At 39.1% G+C, this 18,975-nt stretch overlaps 2 protein-coding genes across 9 annotated transcripts in view; one reads left to right on the forward strand and one right to left on the reverse strand.

The window, feature by feature from the left end:
• The first annotated feature begins 1,044 nt into the window (after positions 1 to 1,044).
• Positions 1,045 to 2,355, forward strand: Gpr119 (G protein-coupled receptor 119). The gene has a single exon (XM_004860062.3). It carries the CDS (start codon positions 1,296 to 1,298, stop codon positions 2,298 to 2,300), a length of 1,005 nt encoding a protein of 334 aa, XP_004860119.1. The 5' UTR covers positions 1,045 to 1,295; the 3' UTR covers positions 2,301 to 2,355.
• Positions 2,356 to 11,940: 9,585 nt separating this feature from the next.
• Positions 11,941 to 18,975, reverse strand: part of Slc25a14 (solute carrier family 25 member 14) — a 45,281-nt gene continuing 38,246 nt past the window's right edge. For 6 of the 8 annotated variants that reach the window (XM_087199849.1, XM_087199857.1, XM_087199853.1 and 3 more), the window contains 2 exons: positions 13,723 to 13,803; positions 11,941 to 12,388 (listed from right to left, as the gene is read on the reverse strand). In XM_087199849.1, the coding sequence (XP_087055975.1) occupies positions 12,347 to 12,388; positions 13,723 to 13,803 (123 nt within the window). In that variant the 3' untranslated portion in view covers positions 11,941 to 12,346. The remainder of the gene's footprint in view (positions 12,389 to 13,722; positions 13,804 to 18,975) is intronic. The other 2 variants (XM_087199854.1, XM_087199851.1) reach the window with 1 other exon arrangement.

Below are 18,975 nucleotides of genomic sequence, written 5' to 3' on the forward strand. Positions count from 1 at the left end.
CCCCATCCCTACCCATTTTGACCTTTTCTTCCTATTTTACATTATCAATTATTCATTCTAATCATTGGTACATTGTAGGTATACAATATAATGACATTCATCATTGGAAATTTGCACCTTTACATAATCTCTCTTGGTTCTTATTTTTCACCCTTGCCCAGCCCTCCCTTCAACCCCTCCATTCCTCCCTATTTACAAAGATTTTGTTCCTATTTTTCCATTTTCTCATATTAATATCCTGGGAAATTTAACAAGATCCTGTCTCAGTGCAAAGGTCCTGGGTTCAATCCCCAGTACCAACCCCCCCCCAAAATAAACCCACAAAAAACAAACACCAACTTAACTTTTGAAGAAACAATGGCATAAAACTTCCCACGTTTCATGGAAAGTATTAATTCAAGAAACTCAGTAAGTTCCAAGTCCTCATCCTAGACACATAAAAATAGGTCTAAAGAAAGCATGGAGCAGGGTGTGGTAGCACACACCTGTAGTTCCAGCACTCTGGGAGGCTGAGGTACAGACTGGGCAACTTAGTGAGACCCTGTTTCAAAATAAAAAGGGAAAAAAAAAGAAAAAAAGAAAAAGGGCTGGGGATGTAACTCAGTATGGAAGCCTTGGGTTTAATCCCCATTACCCCAAAATAAAAAGAAACAGCTTAAATGTGTGGTAATACACTTGAAGGATGCTGATGCTGCATCCCTCAACTAGCTCATTTGTCCTCATTTTCCACTTCAACTGATTATGATCATCTTGCTTGATTAAAAGCAGTCATATAAGGATTATTTATTAGGCAAATGCTTAATTAAGCTAGATCAGTTATTAAGCTGACACTTGAGGCTTAGGAATAAAAGAAGTGGAAATTTAATATCAAACTATGGAGGAAGGAAAAGTGTGATTAGTCAATCATATCTTCTGTCAGACAGGCAAGCTTTTGAATGTGCCCATGCCTCCGAAGCCCTCGAAGCATCAATGAAAGGAGAAGGGCCTGGAGACAGCATGTTCCAGGTACTTAGGAGTTGCCTAGTAACTTGTTGTTGGAGGGGGAGGGACTAGCTCAGGGCCCAGGGGAAGGTCTACACTAGGATTCTGACTTCAGAAAGCTGGAGAGACAGAAGGCTGAGGACTAAAACAGAGAGGGTAATTCTTAATGGCATCAGGATCCCAAAGATGACGAGCTGCCAGCCTGGACTGCCAGTAATGCCCAGAACTGTACTGTGGCTCTGAACCACATAGCCCGGAATTTGAACTGGAGAACCAGCATGCCCTGTTAAGTGGAAGTCCTCCCACTTCCAGACATGGAGTCATCTTACTCATTTGGAGTGATCCTTGCTGTCCTGGCCTTCCTCATCATTGCTGTAAATGCACTAGTGGCTGTGGCTGTGCTGTTGTCAATCCACAAGAACGATGTTGGTCTCTGCTTCACTTTGAATCTGACTGTGGCTGACATCTTGATTGGTGTGGCTATCTCAGGCCTCGTCACAGACCAGCTCTTCATCTCTGCTCAGCCCACACAGAAGACCCTGTGCAGACTTCGAATGGCATTTGTCACTTCTTCTGCAGCTGCCTCTGTGCTCACGGTCATGCTGATTGCCTTGGACAGGTACCTTGCTATTAAGCAGCCCCTTCGCTACTTCCAGATCATGAGTGGGCTCATGGCTGGGGCCTGCCTTGCTGGGCTGTGGTTGCTGTCTTACCTCATTGGTTTCCTCCCACTCGGAGTCCCCATGTTCCAGCAAACCACCTATCAAAAGGTCTGCACTTTCTTTGCTGTATTTCACCCTAGATTTGTGCTGATCCTCTCCTGTGCTGGATTCTTCCCAGCCATGCTCCTCTTTGTCTTCTTCTACTGTAACATGCTCAAGATTGCTTCCATGCACACCCAGCAGATCCGAAAGATGGAACATGCAGGAGCCATGGTTGGAGCTTACCGGCCCTCACGGTGTCCCAGCGACTTCAAGGCTATCCGCACCGTGTCTGTTCTCATCGGGAGCTTCACTCTATCCTGGTCCCCCTTCTTTATCACCAGCATTGTGCAGGTGGCCTGCCAGGAGTGCAACCTCTACCCAGTGCTGGAAAAGTACCTGTGGCTGCTTGGTGTAGGCAACTCCCTGCTTAACCCACTCATCTATGCCTATCGGCAGAAGGAGGTACGGCAGCAGCTCTACTACATGGCCTTGGGAGTGAAGAAGGGGCTCACATCATTCCTCCTTCTCTTCTCAGCCAGGAATGGTGGTCCGGATAGGCCCAGGGGAAGTTCCTGTCATATTGTCACCATCTCCCACTTGGAGATTGATGGCTAAGATGGTAAGGAAAGAGAAGTTTCAAAGCGCCTCTGCCCTCTTTACTCTGAGCCCCAACTAGGAGATGGAGCTAGGGGAATGACAGAACTGTCCTCAGGCAATTGATTACTCCACCTCCCCCAACCCCTCACCCCTAGAACCAAGGGTAACTGATGCAAGATCCTGATTCTCTTCTATAATCAGTTTCTCTATTTGCAAGTCTCCACTCCTCCCTGTCCTTATTTTAAAGTGAGCCTGTCACTTGAACAGGTATACATAAAGAAAAGTACTGCTAATATATATATTTTAGACAGGGTCCCAAGGTGGCCTTGAACTTGCTGTGTAGCTCAGATGTAGCTCAGGCTAGCTTTAAACTCCCAATCCTCCTGGTTCAGCCTCCCAAGTGCTGGGATTAGAGGCCATACCTGGTTTCTAATCCTATTTTTTTTTAATATACCAGGGCAACACTGTCTAACAGAAATATAATGGAAGCTACATACATAATTTTTAATGCTTTAGTAGCCATGTTAAAAAGGAAATAGGAAAAAATTAATGTTTTAGCCTCAGGCTTTAATATTTAATAATTTTAAGTGTATATAGAGAGGGGTACAGTGTGATAGTTCAATACATGTGTATAATATGTACTGATCTAATCCGAATAATTAACATTTCCATCCCTGTAAAGATTAATGTTAATGCTTCACTTAACCCAATATATCCAAACTACTATCACTTAACATAATCAATATTAAAAACTATTCTTTTCATATAAGTCTTTGAAATCTGGAGTGTATTTCACTCTTACAGAACATCTCAATTTAAACCATACTTCAAAACCTCATTAGCCATATATAGCTAGTTGCTCCCATATTAGACAGCACAGCACTAGAGAACTTAGGTTATTTTCTTTGTAAATGTATATTATAATGATTTACTACAAAAACTTGCTTTGGTAATGTGAGGAGTTCCTCTACTTTCTGCCATTCCCAATGTGAATCAGAGATTTTATATAGAGTCAGAGTCTAAAGCTTATCTTTTCTCACACCTCATGGTCTCGGGGGTTCAAAGAATGGGAGCACTTTTCGGGGGAGAATAGCCTATCTTATGAATATTTCTGCTATTACCCTCCTAGTCCACCATATTTTTCCACTATCTTGTGCCTGCTCCCATCAGTTGCTTCATATGTCACTTGTAGCTACTTGCTGAGGACACACAGCTAACTCACACATTCTGAGACACTGAAAGGGAAGAAAGAGGGAAAAGAGGTAGACACCAAGGCAGGTACTGCCAAGCTCTCCAGACTGAACCCACTTTGCTCCTCAGAGCTACACTTTATTCCATTTGCTCCTAAATTTGCATGATACTTTGTATTTGGATTTCCTGGATTCTCCTTTAGTCTTAGATTAGCTCTCAGCTTTCTTTCATCAGACATTCAGAAGATAATTATTATCCTTTTGAGTTTCTGTACTCTTGAAAATTCCCTTCTTCCTATCTTTACCCTCTATCTAATAGCCTGTTTCTCACTCAGCTATTCTTCACATCATCCCTCCTTTGGTAAGTTGTTTTTCACCATAGCAGACTTTTATGTTTGTTTTCACTATTGCAAGCTTTTATGTTGCAGTAAATAACCGAAGACATTTTTGGTTCTTGAGTAGATGATGAAACTCAACAGGCCTTTAAGTGTTGAGCATCCGGCAAGTCACAGTTGATGCTAGCACAGTCTTGGATTGGGTTGGGAACTAGGCAAAATACAAATAATAACTGAATTTTGGACAAAATTGAAAGCAGGCTCAAACCAATGCCCTCCTTATTGTTGATTCAAAGCGTAATTCCTGGCCTTGCTGCAAAGGATGCATGTGACTAAGGTAACATAAGCAAAGTGTAATGAAGTTTACTTAATTGGCCTGATTTAATCATTCTACATATATGAAAAGTCACATTGTACCCCATATATATGTACAATTATTATTTGTCAATTTACAATTAATCTTAAAGATTTTTAATGCTATGGGAGAAAAGGAGGAGTGGCTAGGTGAAAAGTGTGTTCTTAGGTTCAGTCTGACCAAGAGATGCTGCTATCCCTGGGAGTCAGTATGTGCAGCTGAAAAATCATGGGCTTTTAAGTCCAAAAGACAAGTATTGAAATTATGATTCAGTTATTTATACTTTCAAAACTAAATTCCTCTTCTGTTAAATTGCGGTAAGAATGACTACCTTATTATCGGTAACATATGTGAGAACACCTAGTGAACTATACAGAACAGTGTGGGTGTCCAGAAAAATGTTAGTTTTCTTCCTTAAAAATCCTAAATAAAACAGCCAACTGCCCCACTTAAAGGGAGTCCATCATATTCAACTATGATCCACAAGACAAAGACATTTTGACTCAGAACGTTGAATTACTCAACTCCTGAGTAAGGTTTTACAGAATGAGTAATAATAGGTAACCAGGTAGAAAAAGACAAGTAGTACATCTAATACCTTAGCAGTATCAAGACAGAGCAGGCAGAAACAAGGCATTAACTCTGGTATCATACATTTTGGTTCAAGAGTAACTACAACGAAGAACACTTTAATAAGCTGCCAAGAGCAGAGATACAGAATGCTATGCAAAAGTTTAATGGCTTTCTTTTTTTTTTTTTTTTTTTTTTTTGGTACCAGGGATCGAACTCAGGACCTTGTGCTTGCAAGGCAGGCGGTGGAACAACTGAGCTAAATCCCCAGCCCTAATGGCTTTCTTTTATGCAGGCTCCTTCACAGATAAGAAAATGCATTGGAGAGGATCCAGTCATGCATCCAATGTGTCTTCTGACAGACTTGCAAAGAGGCCAGATTCTGTTCAGTAATTGATCAAGATATTAAGACTTTGTAGGATACAATATAGGTCAATTGACTCCATTCATAGTTTCCAAGAGCAACTTATCATGGATTTGTTATAAAAACTGAGACAATACTAAGTTATATATTAAATCCTTAGGTAGCTACAGTTATGCATATTGCACCTCAGTTTCAGGACTACTCTTAAGAACATAAGAACACATAGCTCCCTGTACAAGGAAGGGTGTTTTGAATAGTTTTACGAGTGTTAGAGGCAGGTTGCCTTGAACTACCAACACTCTCCTGTATGACCAATAAGCCCACCTCTGGGAGTTAGCCAGCCAGTTAGCCTTGGGATACTTTCCCTGGATGAACTAGTATTAACTGGTTCAAATGGGAATTGAACTCATGACCTTGATTTAATTCTCACCAAGCTCAGTCTCTGGCCAAACTGAATAGAGACCAATAAAAAGAGCAAGCATGAGAAATACTTCAAGGGCACACACAGAATAAGAGGAAACATGATGTCAATATCTGTGCAAAAAGAGTAGCAATGGACTCAAGCACAAAGCACAGCTCCTTGTCTATCACCAGGCACTTAATTTTATGATTCCTTCAGTATCTTCCATGTTATCTTTCAAAAACTGCTGATAGGTCTGGAATCTTCTTTTAATTAATAGATCCTCATGTGTTATTTCTGCAGTCTTATACAGTCAATGGTGGTACCTACAAATGTCCACTATCATTCATTTGTCTAATCATCTGTCCAGCTACTGATCCCACAAGTATTTGAGAGCAAGGTGCTAAAACTGCCCTATCTTTGATAGCATTTCTTTTAGAGATACATATTAATGTATGAATGATGTTTATTATTCCTTTATGATTATAAAAGTTTTATTCATTTTAGAAAAATTTAAAATATGGAAAATTACAAGATACCCATAATTAGACTAGAAATGACCAGTTATTCCCCTTCATCTTTTTATACTTAACATTATACTGTGCATGTTTTCCTGTCATTAAGTCTTCTTCAAAACTGTAACTTGTATTGGTTGCATGTTTTTTTAATGAATATGTAACATCTTAACAATTTCTCTATGGTTGTGATAAAATTGAGGTTATTTCCAATTTCTCATTGTTATAACACCACCACAAATGCCCTTTGTATAAATCTTTGACATCTCTGTTGAATTTCTTAAGGATAAATTCTCCAAAGCAGTATTTATTACTAAATGAAGGGACATTAAACATTTATAAGAATTATGATTCTGACTTTTGCTGACATTTCTTGAAGTGTAATGTTGCCCTGACATATATGCTAAGAGAAGTCATAAATGAATGATAAATGAACAGACTACAGTGAATTAAGTATCTCCAAGAAATAAAAGCATATGAATTCCTGAAAGCATAAACCATATGGAGGGAGTTAATTGTTTTAACAAAAGGAAATTTTTGATATGCCCTACTGCTAGTGTTGTTGATCTGTCTCCTACAAATTCAGAAATCTGGACTAACAGAACATAGCAGCTTAAGAAAGCACCTCACCTTGTAGATGTGAAGGGGATCTGGCTGCAATCACCAGGCTGATGCAGCTGATCTACTTGGCTAGGTGGGCATCCCCTTCCTCCCTCACTGTTCCATGTGTATCCCTCCTGAAGCTGCACCCCAGATTGAAGAGGACCTTCTCTGATAAAAGACCATTCTTTACACAAGTGTATACGAGTAGCTGCACTTCCTTGCCAAAAACTGTAAATGAAAAACACCTCATGATGCAAATACATCATCAACGCAGCACTATGTAATATCCAGAGAGCAATTTCAATGTTTCCACCCTTTAAATTTTCTGAGGTAGTCTCTGTGCTCTATCAGAAAATGCTGAGTAAGTATGAGAGTAAAACATTTACACATGGAGCTTGGAGACAGTTCTTGATGCAGCTGAAGCCTTGAAGTCATAGTCCTACAGTTTGCTGAATGGAAGATGTGCTCAACCTAATGGATCAACTGTGGCAGGGCAAAGGGCATGACTGCCTAACATGCTACTACCAGCCATATGTTCACTGGATTCACAAGCTGTTAGAACCATAATCAGCCACTGTGTTCAATGAGCTCTCTCATGAAGAACCTTAGAAACGACTAATGCAGCTGCTAAGGGCCTCAGAGCCTGTTTTAATGCACAAAGTAGTTCCTGTTTCTTCTAAAACCCCTTCTACATAATGGGGCAGGCAGCATTCATTTGCTTCTGAGCTCTGGAAGAACTAAGATCATAATGGAGGCACAAGAGCTTGAGGTCTCTGCATCTGTTTAGGTTTATTTTATTTGGTATGTTGCCCAACGATCCCATGATTAAATCACATTTCCCATTTATTTTTTCAGAGTTTTACTATAATAAATCCTTATCAGTTTCAGTTCTGTCTCAATTGTATTGATACTAAGGCACTAGAAAGCTGATAAACATGCTGACATAACATAGGCCCAGTAAAATGTCACACTTTATAAAACTTCAATGTGCTTTTACCACCTGTAGTATTTTTACAGATTTGTCCATTGAACTAATCAAAAAATTTAAAACACTTTCTATAGAAAATCAAATAGGTGTCATAATATCATTTCAAAGGTTGTTTAAAAAAAAAAAAAGTGAAATCCTAGCTACTCTGGAAGCTGAGGCAGGAAAATCACAATTTAAGGCCAGCCTGAGCAACTCTGCCAGACCCTGTCTTAAAACAAAATAAGGGCTGGGGATACAGATCAGTAACCCTGGGTTCAATCCCCAGTACTGAAGGGGGAAAGGGGAGGTGAGATACAGAAACCAAGAAATTATGGCCGACTGGCTTGGATGTTATTTCAAAGGTAAAAAAAAAAAAAAAAAAAAGACTCATAATCCAAACATTTCTTATACAAAATTCCAACCACTACTTTAACATTATGAAGTCCTTTAGTAACCTTGTACAATAAATTCATTAAATTGTTTTTCTGACTTACTAAGTGAGGGAGACAAGGATGCATGAAGAGCGTTTACTGACCAGTGAGCCACAGCTCAAAATACAATTGGATTCTGATGCTGAGACACTGAATAGAAAGAGGAGAAATATCGTTTGCAGTGAAATTTTAGGAATTAAGATTACTGAAGAATGGCCATTCTGAGGCAACACGAAGATATTTGACTAAAAAGAAGCAATTTTATGACTTTAATTTATATGTAAGATCCTACTGGACTAGGCTTAAAAAAACCTCTTAAATGATATGCTATAGTGAATACAAAACAATTATTTATAATCAGGTTCTTACTAGTTTAATCATTTGTCCATAAGTTTGCTTAAAACCGAAATATTTCTTTGCATTGGAGGTGAGAGGGTGACAAATCTAGGCCCATGTCCAAATTGCTAAATTTCAAGCTAGTGGAATCTGTATCACAGGTCTAATGTCCAAAAGGAACAAGTCTGTGTGGTGCTGATGTGCTGTCTCTGACAGGAAGGACTTCTTTCTGAACCTTGCTGTGCTACCCCTGGTGAACTGTATTCACTTAAGATTGGAGGAAGAGGGGTGGGTAGTGATGAAGGAGGTCATAGAGAAAAAACAGCCAACAAAGGAACAAGAAGGAAGCAGTAGAAAGCAGAGTATAAGGGGAAAATAATATATTCACTGTCATAGGTCACCAGGAAAATAATCTAAATCTGGTATTACAGGTACATGTCAAAGAGTGACAAAGCACAAAAATGATTGACCTTCTTTCTCCTGGGGTGCTGTAATAATAGGGGAATTAATGAAATCAATATTCTTTAGTGCTCACCTGCTATAAACTTTAGTGATTCAGGACAAGGTACGTTAGCCCACTTCTAGGATTGTGATTATACACAGAGGCTCATGAGCCAGACTGCCACTTTTCTAGAGACAAATTATTACACCTATCTGTGCCTTAGCCTCTCATCTAAAAAATTAGAATAGTACCTACCTCATAGGAGTGGTAGTAAGGATTTAGACAGTTTTATAAACATAATAGCCTTAGAATCGTACCTGGAACCTAGTAAGAGCCATAGAATTAGCAGCTATTATTTGTTTCTCAATTTTTTTTTACCTGAGAAAGGGTCTCACTATGTTGCCCAGGCTAGCCTCCAACTCCTAGGCTCAAGTAATCCTCCACCCTCAGCTTCCTGAGTAGCTGGGGATAAAGGTGTGTGCTGCCAATGGTAGGCTTAGCTATTTTTATCTGACTTGTCTCTCTCCAGCCTCTCAAAAAATGGAGGGTGGAGAGCTTTTTCAACTTCTAGCCTACAGACTTTTTTTCAGCCTACAGATTTTGATCATCATTTCATCCCTTCAAATATGACTTGCTAGGGAATAGGATGTGGGTTGTGAGAGAGAGAATAGAGTTAAGGATTACTTCAAGGCCTAAACCACTAAAAGCGCTTTTAGGGGGCAAATCAAGAATTTTGTTTTGTACATGTTAAGTTTATATGTCTATTAAAATTTAATAGAAAAAAATGAAACAGAGATGGAGTAGGCAGCAGGGCACAAAAGTACAGAGTTCAGGGGAGAGGAACAGGCTGGGAGTGTACATTTGGAGGTCATCAGCATATAGACAATATTTAAAGCCATGGCAACACTGCCCTTCTAGTGACTCAGGCTTGATGTAATCCTTATCCCACAATCATCTATGTAGTAATTTAAGTTTAATTCAATTTAAAGCCCATAATATTTGCTGAACCTTTATCTTTCTAGGCAATTTATCCAATCCTTTGGCTACAAATCAATTCATTTATTCATATAACAAATATAGTGGTACCTTGGTTCATGAATGCTTGGTTCACAAACAAAAATGTTTGACAAAATTTTGTTTTTATTTGCAAACCCTACAACAGGTGACAAACATGTCACAGCCACCTTTCCCGCACAAACACAAACATGGCCATCTTTTCCAAAATTGTGGACAAATTAAGTTCATAAACCAAGGTACCACTGAGTGCAAGTAACTATGCTAAGCACTATGAACCTGGCAGTAAACAAAGCTGACAAAATTCTGATCTTCACAAGCTTACAGACTAATGGGATATAGCATTAATCAAATAATCACACAAATGTAATATGCAGTTATCAGGTGTGACACATAGTATATGAAATTATGAGGAAACTTATTTAGATGAAGGGAGAGGAAATCACAAGGCTTCTTTTAACATCTGAGTTGAGGCAAACAACAGCCAATTTCCAATATATATGAATATATACTCCAAGAAACTACTTCTTAGGCTATATCACTGGGAAAAATTGTTTATCTTTTGCTTATCCATTTGGGTTTGAATGGGGTATTTGATACAAGTAGTATTTAAAAATAAATATAAACAATGAGATGCCACTACACACCTACTAAAAGGGCCCAAATCCAAAAACAATGACAACACCAAAAGCTAGAAAAGACGTGGAGCAACAGGAACTCTTGTTCTTTCCTTCTGGGAATATGAAATTGTATTTGGGAGATGGTTTGGCAGTTTATTATAAAATTAAACATGCTCTTATCTTACCATCCAGCAATTATGCTCCTTAGTATTCATCTAAATGAGTTGAAAACTTTTGTTAACACAAAAATCTGCACACAAATGTTTATAGCATCTTTAATGGCTTGCCCAAACTTGGAAGTAACCAAGATGTCCCCTGGTAGATGAATGGATAAATAAAATGTGATAGATTCAGACAGTTATTCAGAGCTAAAATGAAATGAGCTACCAAGCCATGAGAAGACATGGAAGAATCTTAAGTGCATATAACTAAGCAAAAGAAGCCAATTTGAAAAGGCTACTAGAGAATTCCAGCTATATGATATTCTGGAAAAGACAAAACCATAGAGACAATGAAAGATTCAGTGCTTGGCAGAGGTTATGAGGGAGAAAGGAACAAACAGAACCACAGAGGATTTTTTTTTTTTTTTGGTACCGGGGATCGAACTCCGGTCCTTGCACTTGTGCAGCAGGCAGCAAAACCACTGAGCTAAATCCCCGGCCCCAGAGGATTCTTAAGGCAGTGAAACCATTCTATATGATTTTCTAAAGATATATACATGCTGTTAAACATTTGTCAAAATGAATAACATATTATGCACATAACGTCCACTCTTCTCTTAACTTGGCTCAAGTGTCACCTCTGCTATGAAGTTTTGGCAAATTCTCTAGGGAAGGCTGTTTCTCCTCTCTGCTCCAAAAGCACTTTGTCTCTCACAAAGTACTTAAAACCCACTGTAATAATTTACTTATATACCTGTTCCCCTACTATAATGTGAGCTTAAACATACACTGTTTTATGCATTTTGGGGTCTTTTTTTTTCTGAGACAGGGTCGCACTATGCAGTCCAGGCTGGCCTCAAACTTGCGGCAATCCTCCCGCCTTAGACTCCCGAGTGCTGGGAATACAGGTGTGTGCCACCACACCCAGCCTTGTTTTATGCATTTTAATATTTCAGCATCTAGGAAATAATGAACACATAATAAATGAACAAACAAATGAATGCATAAAGATGAAGACCTAAACTATTCATTCCACCAAAATTTAGTGCCTATTCTAGTACAAGAAAGTAGGTAGAACCTTTTGCCCGGCTCTTACCATTTTATCTGCAGAAACTTTCAAATGAGCCAGTTGCTCGTTTATTCATGCTTAGGAAAGAGCCACTTGCCTGATGTTTAGAAACAAGTGTCATGACAATAAATAGCAGTGAGAAAGCACAATGCAATTATTCTATCCCCAAAAGGTGTATTTTAAGAGACCAGGATCAATTTCATAGTCACCCTTTGTCACTTTTGGGAGAATGTAACTTAAAAGAGTTGGCAAAAGGGAAAATAGTAAATAAAGACAGTCAAAGTGATTCTGCCAATAAATACTTTACTAAGAACCAAGGTCTACAGCATACATTTCAGTAACTGTCCCAGCCTATATCTTCTGCTCTTACCCAGATCTGGGGCCAACGAACTACATTTAACCCACATTTGGACAAATGGCCATTTTGAATGTTACCCATCAGTATCCATCTTCACAGAAGATACCAATCTGGCACCAGAGTTTCAATGTAAACAGTTCCTCTCAGGGAAAAGTTAACATGGTAACACAAATGCATGAGCAAAGCTGAACCATCCTATTGTTCTTTGATCAGGAGAGTTGGGAGACCACTGGTTCAGTAAACACAACTTTGTCAAAACACATTAGAACACGAAAAAGGGGTAAAGAAAAACAGTAGAAAGGCTGGCTGAGCTGGGCTCTCATATATCCAGTTCTTATATTTGAAGCCTCTTGAGCTGCTCGTATGTAATGAAAAACTGAAAAGTAAGTCATGGAAAATGTCTGAATTGATACTGAAAAGCAAACCCAGTTCTAAATTGTGCATTGCATTTTCTTAAATTAAGGCATTTAATCTGTGCTACTCTAAGCTTCATTGCCTTAAAACTCTTTTTTAAAAACAACACCTGTCAAATCAAATGTGCTGAGTGCCTACTATGTGCCCACTATGATCATTCTCACTTAGCAATATAAACAGATTAAAACTAATACCGTTTTCAGTGTGAGAAAACAATACACACACAATACACAAGAACATGCATGATAACATAAAATTCAGTGCTTGAGAAGTGGTTGCACAGTAGGTATTCAGACCAATTCCAAAAGTTTGAGAAAGAGATGTTATCTCTGTCCACCTACAGACCCCACAAGGTCAGGGAATTAATTTCAAACCTGCAGTACTCACCAATTTACACACAGCACCACACATAGTATCCATTACACGGCTCTGCACATAGGAGGCACTCAAACACAGTTAAAAGAGGGAGACTGACCCACAAGTGCATCTCTTATCAGGTTTTTTTTTCTTTTTTCTGGGGGTGGTGGTGAGGGGGATACTGGGGATTGAACCCAGGACCTTCACACTGAGCTATATCTTCAATCCCTTTTTTCAATTTTATTAGTACCTGTTCACAGTACATAATGATTACACTGCTCATGGGGATTGGTACATTGTACATAACACATCTTAATTCTTTTTTCATCCCCTTCCCCTCTCCCTCCATCTCTTGGTCTCCTTCCCTCTTGCAAAAGATCTGAGACAGAGCCTGCTAAGTCACTAAATTGCCCAGGTTAGGCTTGAACTTGAGCTCCTCGCAGCCCCCCAGAGTCCTGGGATTACAGGCATGAACCACAGCACCTGACTTCCCATCAAGGTTTCTAAAAACTCCCTTGCCCCTTTCACACTGGATGTACTTGTTGTCATTTGGTTTTTGTTTCTCTTGATATGTGTGTGTCTGTGTGTGTATTAATCTTACAAAATACTAGGTTTCATTGTGGCCTTTTCTTGCATGTATATAACATATTTTGATCATATGCATCCTTCTACTACCCTCCCTTATACCTCTTTACCCTCCCCTTCCCGTCATTTTGTTTCAAAGAGGAGAAGAGGAAAGTTTGGCATATCTTTTCTACCTACTTTAGTCTCTATTAGCCTCCAACTGAAGGCTGTTTATTTACTTCCATCCTCAACAGTCACCAACGGGATAGTTTCTTACTTGTCTTAAGGCTTTAATAATCAAATTTCCTTCCCATAACCTGGAATTACCTGGGATCTTGAAACATTTTGCTTTATTTTCACATCGTAAAAGGATACAATGATGTTCCAGGGTCCAAGTCGAAGCCAGTTTGGCCAAAATCCTTTATAGAGTGCAAAAAAGCCCTCATGTTTCCACATCTGAGGGAAAGACAACCAAAAATAAAGTGAGTTACCCTTTCTCTTTACATTTGACAGCCATCTTCCACTCTACTCTAGTAACTTATGGCTCCATGAATGCTCATTTTTCTAAAGATATACTCTGAATTTACATGTAGTCTAAATCTATCTACTCACTTATTCAACAAATATTTACTGAGCACCCACCATGGGGCTAAGACAGTAAACAAGACAGAGAGAATGCCTGTAGTAGCCAGTCCCCAAGATGGCCACTACTAAATCCTACCTCCAGTTATTCATACCCCTGGGTAGCCCACCATATAACATATCAAGATTAGTCCACCAATAGAATAAGACAGTTATGAACATATATTATTTCCATTGCTAGGTTATAAAAGGTACTTTATATCTAGTTCTCTCTTGGATCATTCACTCTGGAGGAAACCAGCTGCCATGTCATGAAGAAAGGCCTACATGGTTAAGAACTGAGGCCTCCAGCCAACAGCCATGTGTTACCTTTAAGGCAGATAACTTAGACCCAGGCAGGCCTTCGGCCCTAGCAGAAAAATGGGCTACAAATTCATGATAGATCTTTAGTGAGAATCACTCAGCTGAGCCACTTCTTAACTCCTGACCCACAGAAACTGCAAAATAATAACTATTGGCTGGTATGCTGACTGCTGTCTCAAACACATAAAATCCAATATTGCTTTCACAGCTGGGCATGGTAGTCCCAGCACTTCAGAGGCTGATGCAGGAAGATATCTGTGATTTTGAGGCCAGCCTGGGCTACATAGCAAACCCTGTCTTAAAAAAACAAAATCAATGTTACCACAAACAGCCTTACAATTCACTCATTCTTTCAGTGCATTCCATGTGGTTGGACATTTTTTTCCCCTCCCTCCTTTTTTTTTTTTTTTTGTACTAGGAATCCAACTCAGGACCCTGCACTTACCTGGCAGGTGTGGCGCCACTGAGCTGTATCCCCAGCCCCTCCCTTCCTTTTTTAATTCAAATTCAAATTTATAAAGGCTACACAGTTCTTAAGAGCTAATTTGAAATTACCCAGGAAAGTTTTTAATCAAGAGTCTCAAGCAAAAACAGTTCTGTAGTGTCAGAATCCTGTTAACATTTGTGAGAACCTTGATTTTTCCAATAAATAAAGACAAGGACTTTTCTAGCATTATTTCCCCTTTCGTGTTTGTCTGTTGGTCATTTCACCCTCAGGTCAGATTCTTCATGGGCTCCCATCAGGGGAATCAGTTCCATGTTTCAGAGAGTCACGTAATGTTCAGTCCTGAGAGTGTCTGGGATGTCCTGTCCCAGCAGGTAGTTCTTTGGAGAGCTGCAGTGTGGGTTGAGTGTGTAGAGGCAGTTATTTGCTAAGAACTGTGGATGTGGTTGAGTCTTACTCAATGAGAAGACATGGGCTCTCAACTCTTACTGTGCAGCTTTAAGCCCCAGAGTTTTACTCTTCCCCCTCTGGAAAGCAGAGTTGGGGTGAGCTTCACTGCATCCCAGCTCAGATAATCTCTTGATACAAGCATTTCTCCATTCTGGGTATTGATCCTTCTCTGTGCTAGACACCCAAGTGCATGGAGGGACTATCTCCTGCTGGAGCTGAACTTTTTACCCAGTCTCTTCCTCTCATTCTGCCTGATAACCAGCTGATTGTCCTGTGTGTGTTTTTGAAAGGGTTGGGTGGGTGGGAACAGAGGTGCAGATATTAAGTTATTAAAATGCTGATGCCCATGGATAGACTGTGGCCCCTCCTTTCCCCCAGCAGGGGCCAGGTACCTCACTTGCCTGCATTGCTGCAGCACTCAGCATTGGGCAGTCAGCTCCTGCTGTGAGAGCCAGAGCCCTGTGAACCTTCCTGGTCAGTACCGGAAAGGGCAATACTATTTATTTTTATATTATGTATATTTTGTCGTGATCTGCTGATTCCCTGTTTCACTGAGAGCGACACTTACCTCAATAGTTAGTTCAATATTGTGTATTGGATAATTTGTTAAAAGAACTTTTTAAAAAGCTTTTTGAGCCTTGGAGGTCTGTAGATTTATTTCCATATAAACTGGTTATTTTGTATAAAGTACATTCTTAAAGCAGCAAGAAAAAAAAAACTATTGGCTGTTTTAAGGCACTGGGTTTGGGGGTAATTTGTTACAGAATAGATCATTTGTATAGTCCCTGCCCTCATACAGTGTATATGTAGTGGGGCTGACAAGCAAATACTATAGTCTATATTTCCTAGAATCATAAACTGTTAAATGACAAGGGACTTCAGAGATACAATGTGGTACCATCACCTCTTACCTGGAGTACCACAAGGTCATTAATTGTTCTAAAATCTCTACATAGAAGCCAGAACAATTTTTAAAATTATAAATCAGATCATGTCACTTTCCTGCTACATGCTCTCAGAGCGCTTCCTGGTAGACTTCATTCTGCAAAATATATATATATATATATATATATATATATATATACACACACCAGAAATAAGTGTTACAAAGAAACCAAACACAAAAAAATAAGCAGTTGGGCAAGTCACTCTCCTTCTCTGATTCTGTTTCATCATTATAAATCCTGTGCGATGCCATGCCTATTTAATGTGAATGCTTTGAGGATTACACAAGGAACATCGCAACTGCTCAGAGTTTGGGTTTCCTCTTTTATACAATGGGGATCTCTATAAACACCAAGTAGTTATAAGAACTATGTGACAAATTATGAATATCAAAGGTCACATAAACTGGTGGTCTGTGCTGAATTCAGCCAGCAGGAACGGTTCATATGTAACAAAGAACTATTCAGCAACCACAATATGTTAGGCATTGTGTTAGATATTGAAATATTTTGCCTTTCCACTGGTTGAGTAAATTTTACCACTATTCTAAACAGTGGATATATTTGAACAACGTAATAATATGAGAGCCCAGACTTGCAAATATCCCTTATTTAAGAACACTAGAGATAATTATCCTTACTAACCAATTTTGGGGGGAACAAATAGTAACATAATAAGGGTACCACTTAGGGAAAAACAGTGGTAACATGCTTCTACCAATGGATCTTCAGAAAATTCTGAAGGCCTCAGGCCAAAACTGATACTTGAAAATTACTCAAAATAAAGCCTACTTGCAGGTAACCTAGAATCATAAACTGTTAAACAAGAGACCTCATAGATACAATCCAATCCTATTATCTCTTACCTGGAGTACCATAGCAAACTCCTAATTGTTCTAAAATCTTTACGTAGAAGCCAGAACAATTTTTTTAAATTATAAGTCAGATCATGTCACTTTCCTGCTACAAGATCTCAGAGGGCTTCCTGGTAGATTCCATTCTGATTGTGAATTCTCCATAGTAACCTGCATGATCCTACATGATTTACTGCACCTCTCCGCTTTCACATCCTACTAATTTCTCCTTCATTCACCATACTCAGTCATAGGAGCTTCCTTCCTAACCTTTGACCATGTCAAGATCATTCCAGACTCAGCCCTTTTGTGACCTATTCCTTCTTTATTAAATCCTTTTCTCCAAGTTTTTCATATGGCCACCTCCTTCTCATCATTTACATCTGTTTAAAAATCACATCCTCACAGGATTTTCCTCACTAATCTAGCTAGAGTAGTTCCACAGAGTCCCTATTTCAATATGTTATTACTGTATTTTCATCATAGCATTTCCTTCTATCTGAAATTATGCCATACATTATTTATACATACATTCTTTGTCTCTTTCAGCTATAGTGTTATTTCCAAGAGAGCAGAAACTATGTTTGTTTTCTTCACCAGTACATTCCCACCACCTCACAATGTCTTGGGCACATTAAACTTTGTGGCAAATATTTGTTGAATAAAAATTGTGCACACGAAAAGAGTAAGGATCTCTAACACTTCTGTGAGCCATTTGAATCCTTAGAAATCTCTAACACAGTGACAAATTTCTTCAAAACATTAACACTGGAAAGTACTTGTTTTCTGGAGATGGTTGTGTGGAAAAAAATGAGAACTTCCATAGATTAAACCATAAACAACAGAATACTTCATGAAGTGATATAGGTTTGTTCATTTAATAAATACAGTGGACCCTTGACTTCTGAACTCAATTTGTTTGCAAGGGCTGGCTGTAACTCAAGTCGGTCAATTGAAGGCTCAGGTTCCTCCTCACAACCTTCAAAGTCTCTCTCCTATATACAGGCAGATCTCAGTGTCCTTAGAGAGATACTGGCCCAGAACTTCTCAATTAACCCCACACAGGAAAGGATGTTATAATGTTCCTTCCAGCACTCTTTAAGGATTAAATCTGTATCTGAAGGGCTGGAAATGTAGCTCAGTAATACTGCACTAGCTTAGCATGTGTGAGGCCTTGGGTTCAATCCCCAGTACTGCAAAAACAAAAATACGTATCTGAGACCATCTGGAAGCACAAGTGGCTGGCATTCAGATCATAACTCAAGACTTTGGTCGTAAGTTAAAACTAATATTCCAGTCATAACTCAAGTTATTCGTATGTCAGGCCGGTCATAACTTCAGGGTCCACTGTAATTTGTTGTGGATAAAATGATACACAAGACACATACAGCTCTGCCTTCATGGGATTTAGACTCTACTGAGACAGATAGACATTAACAGCAATTACAACAACACTCTAGGAGGCTGAGGCAGGAGGATCACAAGTTCAAGCCTAGCCTGGGCAACTTAAAGAGATTTAGCAAGACATCATTTCAAAATAAAATTTCAAAAAGCTGGGGATGTAGCTCAGTGCAAAGACCCTGAGTTCAATCCTCAGTACTGCAAAAATAAATAAATAAAGCAAGCCAGTCCAAAAGGTCATATATTATATGACTCCATTTACATGGAATATCTAGAACACGCAAATCTACAGAGATAGAAAGTACATTAGTGGTTTCTTAGGACAGGATAGATGGGGGCTATGGGGTGATAGCTAAAGGGCAAAGAGATTCTTTTTGAGGTCATTTTCATGTTCTAAAATTATGGGTAACAACTGTACATATCTGGTTGTATAGGAAAATACTAAGTATACTAAAATCCACTTCAAATGGGTTATTTGACATGTGAATTAGTCAATAAAGATGTGCTTTAAAATATGAAAAATGCTACAACAGTAGAACTACAGAAACCCTGCATGCACAACCTAGTCCAATGATCAGAGAAAGCCTTT

The sequence above is a fragment of the Heterocephalus glaber genome, unplaced genomic scaffold (assembly GCF_053883595.1).
Source record: "Heterocephalus glaber isolate CG9 unplaced genomic scaffold, H.glaber_assembly_v1.0 deba00001729, whole genome shotgun sequence".
Taxonomy (NCBI): Eukaryota; Metazoa; Chordata; class Mammalia; order Rodentia; family Bathyergidae; genus Heterocephalus; species Heterocephalus glaber.

Coding starts and splice junctions, on each gene's coding strand:
- Gpr119 (XM_004860062.3), top strand. CDS start 1,296: ATGGAGTCATCTTACTCATTTGGAGTGATCCTTGCTGTCCTGGCCTTC.